Here is a 14,503-nt window from a genome sequence, read left to right as displayed (position 1 = left end):
TTCAGGTATATGCAGTCAAATTTTCTATATCCAAAAAAATGTAGATGCAATCATGGTACCATGGTACAATGAAGAGAAGGTAGGTCAACTTTGAAAAAATTGCAGGTATAGAGGTCTACCTGTTTGGCTTGTAATGTCAGACTTAGTATCAAAACAATAAAAAATCAAACAACTTGTTGCATTTCTTTTGAATAAATAATTGAAAAAACGCGATAGCTGAATGAAAGGTCAACACTTCTTTTCAAAATCATGTACTATATATCTCTAAAGGATTATTTCGCTACAAAAACTCTAGATTTTGTCGATGCATAAGTTGAAATAAACATTTTGAAAACACCCGAATTTGAATATTTTCTGAACAATTTTTTTGTTATTGAAAGGAAAACACATACATAAACAAATAAAGATGACATATTAAGCCTAGAAAATAAAAAAATTGAAATCATATGGTATCATAGCCCTACCTTGATATCATTGTACCATGGATGCAATATAAATTGTAAAGAACTGTTTACGAGTTTACACAGCGAATTCAGAAAAAATCCATTGAAAGACTGATTAAAATCTTTAAAATGCAATAAAAAGGAAGGTATCATTATATAGAGATATACGAAAAATTTGACAAGCAACTCTGCGCTGGAGTCTTAAAGTATCAAATAGACTTTTAAAAATGCAACAGTTGCTTTTGTTTATTTTTCATTTTTGTAACAAAATTTTTATATTGGGAAAATCCGAGAAACAAGAATGGAATATTGGGGTAAGATTGAACATAAAATAGTAGGACTATACAGTTTTATTCCAAAATTGTACAATGTTTTGCCCATTAACGACGAAAATATGCATTTATTTTGCAATCGAATTTGAAATAATTTCAAATTATTGTATTTTTATTAAAAACAGTACTCAAAATGTGTGTATGTTTTGATATAATAAGGGCACCAAAAGAAAAAAAATTGTATTCAGGGGATAGCTTTTTCTACCTTCTATAATTGTGCCATTCTACCGCCTAACTTTACATATCGAAGTCCAGATAATTAAATTCCATTCAAAAATCTAACAATAATTATGAAAAACCGAATATCGAGTGTTACCTCTGAGTGGAATGTAAATATATATATATATATATATATTTTATTGGTCTGTGAATAAGAAAATTCAAACACGTTCGATGTGAACAACATATATTCGTTTTAAGTGACGCTGAGCCGAAGCGTAAAACGATTAATCGCCGACACTTGCCGCCACAATTGTGCGCAAGTTGCAGTGAATAATTTGTTATGAAACCATTGTCAATTTTGACAAGACTCCCTCAAAGGGAAGATTTAATGAGTTTTACTCAAAAATATTAAAAAAATTATACAATATTCCCAAAATGTCCTTATTGAAAGCATTCTCAAGGTAAGAATAATCCAAGACTCAACATTGTGCAAAATTTAAAACAGTCATTTATTCAGATTAACTCTACAATCGTCAAAATATTTGGCACAGCCTTCGGCATGGCTCCATACATCACCGGTTCTGTGTGCTGAACCACTGAAGAAAAAGAAGAAGTTGGATCCACAAATCATCAAGCAACGTGAGGACAGACGTAAAAAGAAATTGGAAAAACAAATTAGACGTTTGGAGAAGAATGCCCGCCAATTGAAACCCATCGAGGAACTGGAGGTCCCTCTGACGTTGATAGATGAACAAAAGTAAGTTTCAATCACCAAAACATGAATTATTTCTTTATTTGAAGTATATTCTATTTAATTTAGACAACGTACACGCACTTTGCCACCTCTGAGCGAAGCCGAAGTGGAAAGAAGGATCCAACTCAACAAGCAATGGTCACGTTATAAACATGAACAGAAAATGCAAGAATATCAGATAATGGATCGGCTAATGCAATCACAGCGTAAAGCTTTGGAAGAGTTGCGACTGGAATCGGAAGAGCTGTATCAGGAGGCTATACAACCCGACATGTCCTTGTTGCCGGTTAAAATTAAGGGTCCAGTGGCAACACCACCCATTCCCAATTATGTCTCGCCCGATGGTGAATATATACTAGAATCCAAAAAATGGGATATTTAATATCTTCTAGGATAATGTAATTTAGGCAAAATGTTTTTGTTTGTATATTTGCCAATAAATATTGAAAAATAAACTCGGGATATTTAATTATGATTAAGACGCTTTAGCTAATCCTTACTGGTGATATTACCTCTTTTAATCATACTATTTGACCGTTAGTTCCATATGTTTCGCCTAAATAAATAATCGCCTTACTTTATAAATTATACAGACTTCTATTTTAATTTTTTGTTGCTGTAATGGACAAGTCTTGAGTTTTGTCTTTTTGTTAACATATGATCGTTATGTTTATGCTTTTAAAATTTCCTTATTGAGACGAGCTTACTGATCAGAAATTTGAATTTAAAAATTAGGAGGGACACACCCTATGTGGTCGTTTCACTGTTTGTTAAGATTAGACATAACACAGAAATTAAAGACGACTTCTTTCTTATTATTGAATTTAAATAAGCATTTCGTTTTATTTTCTCATTTTAATGTTATTTGGCTATTAATGCCAAACTCTTGTAAATGCACAAACTGTATTTTAAGTATGTAAGTGTGTAATTTTAGAAGAAGCCTAAATACAGATGTACTCTTCATTGTTTTGTGTTATTAATTTCAATTTATAATTGAGTCTTTGTTTGAATACAAATAAATAAAGAGAATGCAAAACAAACAAGTTAAATACGATTTGTTCAGTGAATAAAAATGTAATTTTTAAATGTTTTGGTTGTAATCCGTATTGTTAGTTTTGTGTTGTAGCTAATGATCAACGTTGAGGATCTATTTGGGTTATACAGTATTCCAAGCATACAATATGAAAAAGAAGTTAAGAGTAAGGTGAAATCACACATTTGCTTCCGTGAAATGTTTATTACGACGATGAAGTTGATGCACCACCAGCAGCTTTAACAGCAGCCTGACGTTTTTTGACACCCCAATTATAAACACGAGCCATATTCACTTCGGTGGTGGTAATTTGATCTCTGGAATGGGTACATAGATAAAATTGAAATCATACTCAATTTAAATTGTTTATGGACCTACCTTAAGAAATCTTGATCATGTTCAACAGTCTTCAAGTTCGATATGGCGGAGGTCATGTTTTGTTTCAACAATACTTCAGCCTCATCTAGAGGATATTCCAACATAACACTGGCTCCCAACCACAGACACACCGTTTTAGTTGGTGGCACAATGGTTTTGATGAACACCTGATCGCTCAATAAGAACTGGGTTTCACGTTCTTCCGTTTCCTTGCGCAACACATCAATCATTTCCAATGATCTTTGGAGATCGGGTATTTGAGATTTCAGTTTACGTCTGCGTGCCTCCAAATTATATGCCATAAATCTGTATTTACTGTGCTGCTCATCGAGACGTTGCAATACTTTTTCGCAATTTTCTTCATTTTCCGGTTGGCTCATAAAACTATCGATTTCTTCCTAAAAAAATCAATTGGCAAAGAAAAAGAATCAGTACCATTAATTGGAACAGGATTTCAATTATATCCAGCCTTTTGCTCTGTGTGAGTCAGAGCACCCTGTTTCTGCCAGGGTTTGTAGGTTATGGTGGCCGTAAATATGACCATCCGTACTAGATTTACTCACTAAAAATATTGCTTCGGGTATTCCAGCGAAGGATTTTTGATTTTCGGGTAATTTTGGCATTTCTACAGTGTCCATGATTCCAGTCATTGTGTATTCTTAAGTTTTTAATTGGAAATTTATCAAAAATATTCACAGCAGTTGACTTTTTTTGAGAGCGACTATTTATTAGAACACTGAGCCGAGTATTATTTTGTTTCAAACGTCGGTAATTTTATGACGGCGTTTTTGATCGGGCTGCGAAGTTCTGTTTTAAGGGGAGTATAGACATTGGAACATACATTATTTTCCTCACAAAAGTTCAAAAGTGAATGAGCCATTGACACTATGACGGGGGATATTACTGCCCAATTCAAAGGACAATGAAGGAAGATTACGAGGGTGGACATGATGATTATATGATATCAAAGCGAACTTAATTCAGAAAAATTGACAGTGTTTCTTCGTTATTATTAATATTTTTTTTAAGTTTACTGGTCCCATTGTCTATATATTTTGAATTTTTCGCTGTGTTGTACTTGCTAAACTATTTTTTATGAGCATTCCTCTGTTCAAGAATCTAATAATTTTGCAATATTTTTTTTATATATTATATCATCATTTTTTATATAAAAAATATGTTATCGTAATAAAAAAATTGCATACTTGTTTTTATTTTTTTTATGTTATTGTTATTATTTTCAAGGAAATCTCTAATAATGCCGTTACCTGAAATGTTTGAAAAAAAAAAACCAATACAATTACGCCTGCGTTTGGGCACAAACGATATTAAAAAAAGGTTTCAAGAAAATATTTTTTTGTAAAAAGAACGGTAAAGGGCTAAGTACATAAGAAGCTTGAAGTCGTGGCTAGGCATATTTTGTGACATTTCACAAAGGGATTACAGAGCCGCACTAAAATCCAGCCGTCGTTTTCCATTATAATTTGACATTAATATGCCTAGCCATGACTTCAAGCTTCTTATGTACTTAGCCCTTAAGACACTCGCACCTATGTAAACTTGTCCCTAGCGCCGCTACGTTATTGCAAACGTTGTCGTACGTCATACGTCGATGGTTTAGAAAAATACAAACTCCTGTCAAACAGTCATTTGTTGACATTTGGACTGGCGGCATTTAAAAAATAGAGTGGAAGCATTTTTCAAAGGAACAAAAGAATTTCATCAACCTTTAGAGTTAAGTTTGGAAGTATAAAATTTTAAGACGCTACAAAATGTCGGATTCGGATGAGATTATAACTAGCGATGAAGAATCAAGCAATGAAGAAGAGATTGCGACCAGCGATGCTGCTGAAAGTGGAGATGACGACAGTGAAGTAGATGATAGCAGAAATCAACCGCCCAGCAGAGAATTAACTGTCGAAGATTCTGATGTCTCGTCAGATGGTAATGAAAGCATGATTGTGGCAAACAGAAATAAAGGTAAAAAGAAAAAAAGAAAAGCTGTAATCGAATCCGATTCTGAACTTGAAGAGGAGGAAGAAGAGCTGGAGGAACGTGCATTTTCTCCCAGAACCCGAATGAGCATTACCGGAATTAGACCCGCCGATTTGACAGACGACAGCAGTGAAATCGAATATTCCGATGATGAAAGTGCAAAGAAAAAGTCCAACTTAAGTAATATATCAGAGGTCTACAATGACGATGAAGGAGGCGATGGTGGATCTGGCATTGAAACAGAAGATGAAGAGGAGGATAATGAAAAGACAAACTCCTTCATTGAAAAGTCAGCGGAAGAAAAGTCTGATATACATAGTTCCACAATGAACCAAACTGATGGTAATGCCAGCAGATCAGAAATGGCGAGCAATTCAGAAATAGAAGAATCCTCCAGTGGGAAAAATTCAAGCACACTATCGCCGAAAGTTGTTGGTAACACATTGGGGGGTAATGTCAATTCTCCTCAACCACCACGTTATAGTATACACTTTGCCAAGGAAATTCAAGATAAACTGTCGTCGACTTTATATCAACCAAGGGAAGTAGAACCAGAAATCGATTCTTCAGCCGACAGCGATATACAGATCATTGAAAAGGTCGAGAAGCCCATTGAATTGTCCTCAGATGATGCTGGCAGCGAAGAAGATAAGGAAAATAAAACGCACATTAATACAACACAAAAAAATTTGGTCCAACCAAAAATTTTGTCTGCCCTTAACAATGTAGCTCCTGCCATGAAAACACCTATGAATAAGGGCAACTTGAGGCACGTCTCTCAGGAATACTACGACAAAGAAATTAGAAAATTCGAGGAAATGAAATCGGAACTAATTAATGCGGAAAAACTTTTGGAAAAAATATCGAAATCATTGCCCGATGGTGGCAGGCAGTTATCGCTGCGAATAGAACGGTTGCGTAATGATGTGAGCATTAAATCAAAATATATTGCCTCTTTGTATATTGAAGATGCTCCCGGGGCAAGCGGACCTGTATATCCACCTGATGATAAGGATTCGCCATCACAGAAATTGCAAGATATTCAAAAGCAACGCAAGGCTTTCTTCAATAACAATGCAGCACCAAATTGGGATGATCTTTCGGCAGCTGTAAATCAAATACAGCCAACTCATACCGGCAAACAGGGCATGGCCACATTTAATAATCAAAAAGTTCTGACAATGGAACGTCTTAAGGTAATTAAAAGGAATACAATTGAATTGAATCAAGAATTGATACTTTTACTAATGATGAAAACTTAGAACGGATATCTGAATACAATGTTTGAGTTTCTTTGGTAGCCTAAGACGAAACTAGAACATGAGTTAATATGTTTAGTTGCCATCGGAGACCAATGAAATTTGGCATTTATTGATTAAAATCCTTTCACACACACCTTCTGACTGAAGTATATATATTTTTTAAAGATATGCATTTTTGAATACCATTTTGTTGTAAATACTGAGATCCCTGTTATATCACTTTTAGGATCTCCATGGTTCGTTGGAAAGCTGTCCAGCGGAAAATGTCTTGGCTGATGATCCCAAGGGTCTTAAAGTCACTCTAATGGATCATCAGAAGCATGCTTTGGCTTGGATGTTCTGGCGTGAGAAACAAAAACCTCGAGGCGGTATATTGGCCGATGATATGGGTTTGGGTAAAACGTTAACTATGATTTCATTGGTACTGGCTAGTAAAAACCGGGAAGAGGAGGAGGAAGATGAGGATAAAGAGGAAGAAAGTGAATCGGAAGATGACGGCGAGCCGAAGACGGGTTGGTCGTCGAAAGGAAGAAGGGATTGTAAGTAGATTGCTTTGCGCAATCCAACATACATAACCTTTTGTAATTTCATTGTTTTCTTTAAGACTATCCTGGCGGTACTTTAGTCGTATGTCCTGCCAGTTTAATGCGCCAATGGGAAGATGAGGCTCAAACTAAAGTATCAAGACATCGCTTAACCGTTTGCGTACATCATGGTAATAATCGTGATTCAAAACCCAAACATCTGCGTACATATGATATTGTAGTTACAACCTATAATATCGTGGCACGTGAACATAAAACCTCTGGAGCTTTGTATGGTATTAAATGGAAACGTATAATACTGGATGAGGCTCACGTTGTTCGTAATCACAAAGCCCAATCTTCGATGGCAGTATGTGAGCTAAAAGGTAAAAATAGATGGGCTTTGACCGGTACACCCATTCAAAACAAAGAAATGGATGTATATGCCTTATTGAAATTTCTACGTTGTTCGCCATTCGATGATTTTGCCCATTGGAAGAAATGGATTGACAAAAGTGCTGGTGGACAACAACGTCTGAACACCATCATGAAATCCCTGATGTTGAGACGTACCAAAGCCCAGCTTCAAGATCGTGGTGAACTGCAATGTCTGCCTAAAAAGGAAATTGAATTGATTGAAGTGGAATTGGATAAAGATGAAATGAATGTTTACCAGAAGATTATGATTTTCTCGCGGACACTATTTGCCCAGTTCCTGTTTCAAAGGGCGGAAAGAAATACCGATTTACACTATCGCGATCAGAGTTCTAAGCCCACGTTTATGCAATCGAAGGATCCCAATGATGCTTACTATAAAATGCACAAGAAATTCACAAAACTTCATCAGGGTACCAAGGAAATTAAATCTCATGAAATTTTGGTGCTACTACTGAGGTTAAGGCAAATCTGTTGTCACCCTGGTTTAATTGATTCGGTGGGTAATATAGACCACTTCTTGTAATCATTTTAATCTAAATTAGTTGCTTTGTGTACTTACAGATGTTGGAAGATGATGATGCTCATCACATAACCACCGACAGTGATGCTTCACATCCTGAAATAGATTTATTGGAACAGCTAAATAAGTTAGCCATTACGGATAAAAATGACAGCGCCACAATGATGATGAGCAATAGTATGAATGAACCTGATACATCACTGAGACCTGAAGAACAAGTTATGGCCAAAGCCTCTGCCCGGGTGTTGCAACGAAACAATCCCGTATTCAATATGGATAGGCCATCATCGAAAATGGTCAAGGTTATGGAAGTATTAAAGGAACGTGTATTGGCAGCTGGTGATAAGGCCATTGTGGTGTCACAATGGACAAGCGTTTTGAATATACTGAAGACACACATTGAAAGGGAAAATGTTGCAACCCTTTCACTGAATGGTTCGATTGCGGTGAAAAATCGCCAGGAAATTGTTTCGGAATTTAATAATGCCAAGAGTAGCAAACGTATTCTATTATTGTCATTGACGGCCGGTGGAGTGGGTTTAAATTTAGTTGGAGCAAATCATTTGTTGCTCATCGATTTACATTGGAATCCTCAGTTGGAGGCTCAGGCCCAAGATCGTGTATATCGTGTTGGCCAAAAGAAAGATGTTATTATCTATAAGTTCATGTGCAAAGATACTGTGGAGGAGCGTATTAAGGCGTTGCAGGATCACAAAATGGCATTGGCCAATGGTGTGTTGACCGGTGCAGGCGCCACTGAGGGAAGCAAACTTACTATGGATGATCTTAAGGGTCTTTTTGGCATTTAATTAGGATTCATCGTGTGTGTCTTTGTGTTAAGTATTTTTTTGTATTGAAATCTCGTTTTTTTCCTTTTTGCATTCCACGCATAAGTGTATTACTTCTCGAATCGTGTGAGTTGAATGTTTTTATACTGTATTATCTCTTTGGTAAAAAGAAACGAAATTGTTCCGGATTATTTTGTTTTTTTTTATTAAATGTATTTAAATAAACCAATAAATATTTATTTTTATACATAAATGTTTTCCAGATAATCTAACTAGTGGCGAGAATATTCCACAGGAAGTTGAAGAGAATTTAGGGTTTCATAACAGGAGGAATTACCCATAGCAAACCAAAATTGGTTGTAAAGATACTGTCTACATTACAAATCAGAAAATTAAATAAGTTAGTTAATAAGAAATTATTTTCACACCTTTCAAGAAACTCTTGTTACCTGTGGACTTGAGACATTGTGTTTACTGCGTTTGAAATATCTTAAAATATTTGCTTAGATAATTCAGTATATTATTTTATTTCAGAAATATGCCATTTGCAACAGGCTTCAATCTGATAATAGCAGTTTTTTAACCTTGAAGAAAACTATTTATAAGTCTCAATACAGACTGAAGTAAGTTGGCCATAACAAAAACACCATTGGTTATTTTCTCGGAAGTAACCTGTACTACTTGGCCACACCTAACTAACTAAGTAACTTTGTAAAACAAAAATAAGTAAAATAGTATCTGTCGTCCAGTCTTAAAGTTATGATTATTCAAACTGTTGACCCTTTATGGGGGAGATTCTGAAGCAGTTGGCCAATATTGAATTGGGATCGGACGTTACTTTCACTTTTTATGAGCTTCATGGATACTCAATATTTTGACCCTTTGTAAGGGAGGTACCAGAAGGAGTGGACCGATATATCCCATCTTCACAACTTGGGTTAATAAAAATATTGTGATGTGTGTAATTAGAAGAGAACCGGAAGCTTGTGTCGGATTTTATGAAATTTTAGAATAAGTTTAGATTTGTTCGAATTGGTCACCTTTGGCACGAATTATGGCCTTCAAACGGTCAATGACACCGTCACACGCTGCCTGAATATTGCACTGCGGTATTTTGGCCCATTCCCGGTGAAGCGCTTGATTGAGGTGATCGACACGTGGGTATTTTTTAGTGCCAACTTTGCTTTCCAAAATACTCCAGACAATAGTCCAACGGATTGGTATCCGGAGATTTTGGTTGCCATTTTGGTGCGCTGGAAATGAAGCGAGAAACCTCATTTTGTAACCATTCTTGGGTGGCGCGTGCTGAGTGCGATGTTGCTGAGTCCTGTTGGAATGTCGAAGGTCTGCGGCCAAAATTTTTGCGTGCCCAAGGCTTTAATACACCCTTCAAAAGAATTTTCGCTATAATATTCGACATTTATTCTGATGCCACGGTCGATTAATACGAGCGGAGAGCGACCATCGGCTGTTATGGCGGCCCACAGTATTACCGGCGCTTGAGCTGACCTCTCTGGCAAGTAAACACGATCGATTTACAAACTGCCGGACAACGAATGTTGTCCTCATCGAAAAAACCAAATTCGGCAATTCACAACTTTCGGCCAAGCGAAGCAACTTTTTAACTCTTTTGAGTCTATTTTCTTTCTGTTGCGGTATAAGATCTTGCACTTTTTGGGGATTTTAATGGCTTTCCCCCTAGCTCATTTTTCAATATTTGTTGAATGGAATATTGCGATATTTTCAGCTCACGAGCCATTTTTCGACCACTGCGACGCGGTTTTCCATCAAGTCGCTCCTTTATTTTTCGAACCATTTCTGCTGATGTTGCTGTTTTCTTCTGTCCACTTCCTTGACGTCGGGCTACGCTACCTGTAGCACGGTAACGAGCAATGGTAGGAGACATAAAAGAATCACTCACATTTAAATGCTGAGGTGCTCTAACGATAGCCACTTTTGGTTTTCCAGCCAAATATAAAGAAATCACTCTTGAATATTATCACGAATAACTTTTTTTCTGGAAAAATTTCACAAAAATGCTTTTGTACGCTTGTAAACCATATAATAAGCTGTCACTGGAATAATTTAAACAGCTGTCGGACGGCGAGTGGCTTAGAAATTACAGCAGTCTGAAGTTGGTTGCAGTTTTTTCATCTTACCCTGTATACTACTCGACCACAATCACAATCCAGATTCGACCAAGTTGGCTGTATCAAAAACACAATTGGTTATTCTCTCGTCAGTTAGTATTACTATCCGGAAATATATACATATACTCCTCGGCCACACCTCGTGGAATACTCATTAAACCATTCAGGATTAAAGTTAAATAAAAAATCATCATTTTCCAATTTGCAATATCAACTTTTATACACATATTTTATTTAATTTTTAACACATTTATATATTCTAACTAAATTATTAAAAAAAACCTTGTTACAAAAATCCATTGTTTAAGCCAGTCCATACGTATCTCCCTTACTTCTCGTTCAAGTCCATCATACGCTTTTGCATGTAACGTTTAAACAAATCCATACCCCTAATGCCAGGACACAAACGGAAATCGGAGCACTTTTCACGGCTTTCGCATTTTTGACAAATTCCACAGACCGTACAAATGGCATTATCGGCACAACGATCCCCGGGATAGCACATTTCATCCAAACCGACATAGCAAACGTAGCGATCGGCACAATTGTGTGGATCGTAGTTTTCAATGTAGCCCCCATATTTGCAGGGACGCCAAATGTTGGTGACTTCATTCTTGCCCGGACAGCGTATATTGGGATTTGAGGCAAACATATTGTTGGCCATCAATTCGCGTATTCCAACCGCCAGCGAACATTGCCAACAGAAGGATAGAACCAGCAGGAGTAACAAAAGACTCTGACGACTGTTAATTGATTTGGTAGAGCTGCGTTTGTACATTTTGGTTTGATTAATGTTTCCTTTGCGACTGGTAGACTTTACGAATGACATCCTTCGTCCTGTGGCTTCTTTTTATAGGCAGATTGAGCAATTGAAATCGGTGGCTATTACATCAGGGATTTCAGGCTAAATCCTTTTTGCATTAATTTACATTAAATTTATAATTAAATCGATAATCAATACATTACAATGAGGTATTAGATTTTCAATAAAGTATACAGGGTGAAATGAAAAAATTGCAACCAAGTTCAGACTGCTGTCATTTCTATGCAAATGGTCCGACAGCGGTTAAAATTACTTCATTGACAGCTCAGTACTTTTTTTACAAGTGTACAAAAGCATTTTGGTGAGAATTTTCCAGAAAAAAACTTATTCGTGATGGAATTCAAGAGTGATAGTGAGATTTCTTTATATTTGGCTGGAAACCAAAAGTCGCTATCGTTAGAGCACTTCAGAATTTAAATGTGAATACATTTTTTGTGTCTCGTACCCTCGCTCGTTACTGTGATATTGGTCAAGAAAGTGCACGGAAGAAAACAGCAACATCAGCAGAAATGGTTCGAAAAGTAAAGAAACGACTTGATCGAAACCCGCGTCGCAGTGGCCGAAAAATTACTCTGAGCTGAAGATATCGCAATATTCCGTTCGGCAAATTTCAATATGAGCTCGGGGTGAAGCCATTTTCCAAAAAGTTCAAGAACTTACACAGCAACAGGAAGAAAATAGACTCAAAAGAGCTAAAGAGTTGCTTCGCTTGGCTGAAAGTGGTGAATTGCCGAATTCGGTTTTCTCCGATGAGAAAACATTCGTTGTCCAGCAGTTTGTAAACAAACAAAATGGTGGTGTTTACTTGCCAAAGAGGTCAGCTGAAAATGTGCACCTTCTGTTGGCCACCAGAACTCAAGCGCCGGCCATGGTGATGGTGTGGGCCGCCATGACAGCCGATGATCGCTCACTGCTCGTATTAATTGACCGTGCCATCAGAATAAATGCCGAATATTATCGCGAAAATATTCTGGAGGGTGTATTAAAGCCTTGGGCAGGCAAACATTTTGGCCACACACCCTAGACATGCCAACAGGAGTCAGCACGCGTCACCCAAGAATGGTTACAACATGAGTTTCCTCGCTTCATTTCCAGCGCACAATGGCCCCCAAAATCTCCGGATACCAATCCGTTGGACTATTGTGTCTGGAGTATTTTGGAAAGCATGGTTGGCACCAAAAAATACCAAAGAGTCGATCACCTCAAGCAAGCCCTTTGCCGGGAATGGGCCAAAATACCGCAGAGCAACATTCGGGTGGCGTGTGACGATTCATTGGCCGTTTGAAGGCCATAATTCGTGCCAAAGGTGACCAATTCGAACAAATCTAAACTTATTCTAAAATTTGATGCCATAATCCGTGCCAAAGGTGGCCAATTTAAACAAATCTAAACTTATTCTAAAATTTGATGCTATTTCCGAAATTTTTTGATTTCATTCAATACAATTTCAAAAAAAAAAAAAAAAAAAGTAAAAATTATGTTGTTTGACTTTGTTGCAGTCTTTTTTTATCTCACCCTGTATATCCTTATGTATTTATGTAATGACTTTAAGTATTCCGTTTCAAGAAACGCATATAGATCATCTGGTCAAGCATAATTAATAACATTGTAACAACATTTGTAAAGTGGCGACATTTAGAGGAAAATAATTAGTGGCCAAATAAGGCAAAAGGAACGAAACGAATAAAGAGAAAAGAGGAAATTAAATATTCATAATTAGAAAATCAGTGACCATGAAAACCCACTGCCGGCGAATAAATCTGCAAATTGATTAACTTCGTCCTCAAATGTAAATTACTGAATAAATTAAGAGACCATTTAATGTAATTAATAATTCAATTATTATTGGCTATAAAAGGCTAAGACTGGACCATCACAAAGCACACAAGTAAAGTTCAGTGTCGACAAAGGAAATTCGCTCGGACAACATGTATCAACGCTGTTCTAAATCAATTGACAATCGCCAGCAAAGTCTTTTGTTACTTCTTTTGGTTTTATCCTTTTGCTGGCAATGCTCCATGGCAATTGGTATGCAAAATTGGAAGACCAACATGACAATGGAAAATCCCAACATACGCTGTCCCGGAAGAAATGAAGTCACCAACATTTGGCGTCCCTGTAAATATGGTGGCTATATTGAAAATCATGATCCCCACAATTGTCCGGATCGTTATCTTTGCTATGTCGGTTTGGATGAGATATGCTATCCCGGTGATCGTTGTGCCGACAATGCCATTTGTACGGTGTGTGGAATTTGTCAGAAATGTGAAAGCCCCGAGAAATGTTCGAAATTTCAATTGTGTCCCGGCATAAAGTATTTGAATTTGTACAAACGTTACATGGAGAAGCGTATGTTGGACTATGGCGAGAATTAAATTTGAACGGAAATTGGAAATGTTGATACATCAAGGGCTGGTAAAAATATTTATTCAAAATTTGCTAAAATAATCAAAATGTGTTTAAATTTTTAAATGTTTAATTAATGTTAAATAAAATATTACAATATTTGTTATTTATGCAAAATGTGTGCTAAAGTTAATGAAGCTATGCTTTTAAATATAGAAGAAGGTCTTTGGCATTCCTCAATATGAGAATATCGAGAGAGTGTCGAGAGAGATTCTCTCGTGAGAACCGAAAAACATATCTTTTAATAAAAATCTCTCGGTGTTTTTAATTATTTGTGGATACCTGGTCATTTGACACGAAAGACACGGGTTCAAGACTCAGATTAGACCCGATACTACTAAACCGATACAGACAATATAGGTCTCATTTGAAAGCTAATGAAACTACCTATCAAAAAAGTCATAATTGATTTTTTATATCAAATTTAGCAAACTTTTGTTAACGGATTTCATCAAAATAGACTATATACCTGGATCAGGGAAAAAATCCTCTCCT

At 36.5% G+C, this 14,503-nt stretch overlaps 3 protein-coding genes across 3 annotated transcripts; 2 read left to right on the top strand and 1 right to left on the bottom strand.

The window, feature by feature from the left end:
* The first annotated feature begins 1,238 nt into the window (after positions 1-1,238).
* Positions 1,239-2,166, top strand: LOC101894903 (large ribosomal subunit protein mL40). Its single transcript, XM_005178099.4, has 3 exons — positions 1,239-1,398; positions 1,455-1,694; positions 1,758-2,166. Exons 1-3 carry the CDS (start codon positions 1,373-1,375, stop codon positions 2,071-2,073), a joined length of 582 nt encoding a protein of 193 aa, XP_005178156.1. The 5' UTR covers positions 1,239-1,372; the 3' UTR covers positions 2,074-2,166.
* Positions 2,167-2,740: 574 nt separating this feature from the next.
* Positions 2,741-3,863, bottom strand: LOC101895065 (prefoldin subunit 3). Its single transcript, XM_005178100.4, has 3 exons — positions 3,666-3,863; positions 3,103-3,500; positions 2,741-3,041 (listed from the first exon to the last, which is right to left on the bottom strand). The coding sequence occupies exons 1-3, from the start codon at positions 3,750-3,752 to the stop codon at positions 2,930-2,932; spliced, it is 597 nt and encodes a 198-aa protein (XP_005178157.1). The 5' UTR covers positions 3,753-3,863; the 3' UTR covers positions 2,741-2,929.
* An 881-nt stretch (positions 3,864-4,744) lies between these two features.
* Positions 4,745-8,858, top strand: LOC101895239 (transcription termination factor 2). Its single transcript, XM_005178101.4, has 4 exons — positions 4,745-6,293; positions 6,586-6,898; positions 6,964-7,817; positions 7,883-8,858. The coding sequence occupies exons 1-4, from the start codon at positions 4,875-4,877 to the stop codon at positions 8,648-8,650; spliced, it is 3,354 nt and encodes a 1,117-aa protein (XP_005178158.1). The 5' UTR covers positions 4,745-4,874; the 3' UTR covers positions 8,651-8,858.
* The last annotated feature ends 5,645 nt before the right edge of the window (positions 8,859-14,503 follow it).

Source organism: Musca domestica, unplaced genomic scaffold (assembly GCF_030504385.1).
Source record: "Musca domestica strain aabys unplaced genomic scaffold, Musca_domestica.polishedcontigs.V.1.1 12, whole genome shotgun sequence".
Classification (NCBI taxonomy): Eukaryota; Metazoa; Arthropoda; class Insecta; order Diptera; family Muscidae; genus Musca; species Musca domestica.
This window is presented reverse-complemented; position numbering and strand designations above follow the sequence as displayed.

Excerpts from the sequence above, each read along its gene's own strand:
- LOC101894903 (XM_005178099.4), top strand. The coding sequence starts at position 1,373 with ATGTCCTTATTGAAAGCATTCTCAAG. Across the intron at positions 1,399-1,454 it reads TTATTGAAAGCATTCTCAAG|ATTAACTCTACAATCGTCAA; the intron begins GTAAGAATAATC and ends TCATTTATTCAG. Across the intron at positions 1,695-1,757 it reads ACGTTGATAGATGAACAAAA|ACAACGTACACGCACTTTGC; the intron begins GTAAGTTTCAAT and ends TATTTAATTTAG.
- LOC101895065 (XM_005178100.4), bottom strand. The coding sequence starts at position 3,752 with ATGACTGGAATCATGGACACTGTAGAAATGCCAAAATTACCCGAAAAT. Across the intron at positions 3,501-3,665 it reads TACCCGAAGCAATATTTTTA|GAAGAAATCGATAGTTTTAT; the intron begins GTGAGTAAATCT and ends TGATTTTTTTAG. Across the intron at positions 3,042-3,102 it reads CATGATCAAGATTTCTTAAG|AGATCAAATTACCACCACCG; the intron begins GTAGGTCCATAA and ends TACCCATTCCAG.
- LOC101895239 (XM_005178101.4), top strand. The coding sequence starts at position 4,875 with ATGTCGGATTCGGATGAGATTATAACTAGCGATGAAGAATCAAGCAAT. Across the intron at positions 6,294-6,585 it reads TGACAATGGAACGTCTTAAG|GATCTCCATGGTTCGTTGGA; the intron begins GTAATTAAAAGG and ends TATCACTTTTAG. Across the intron at positions 7,818-7,882 it reads ACCCTGGTTTAATTGATTCG|ATGTTGGAAGATGATGATGC; the intron begins GTGGGTAATATA and ends GTGTACTTACAG.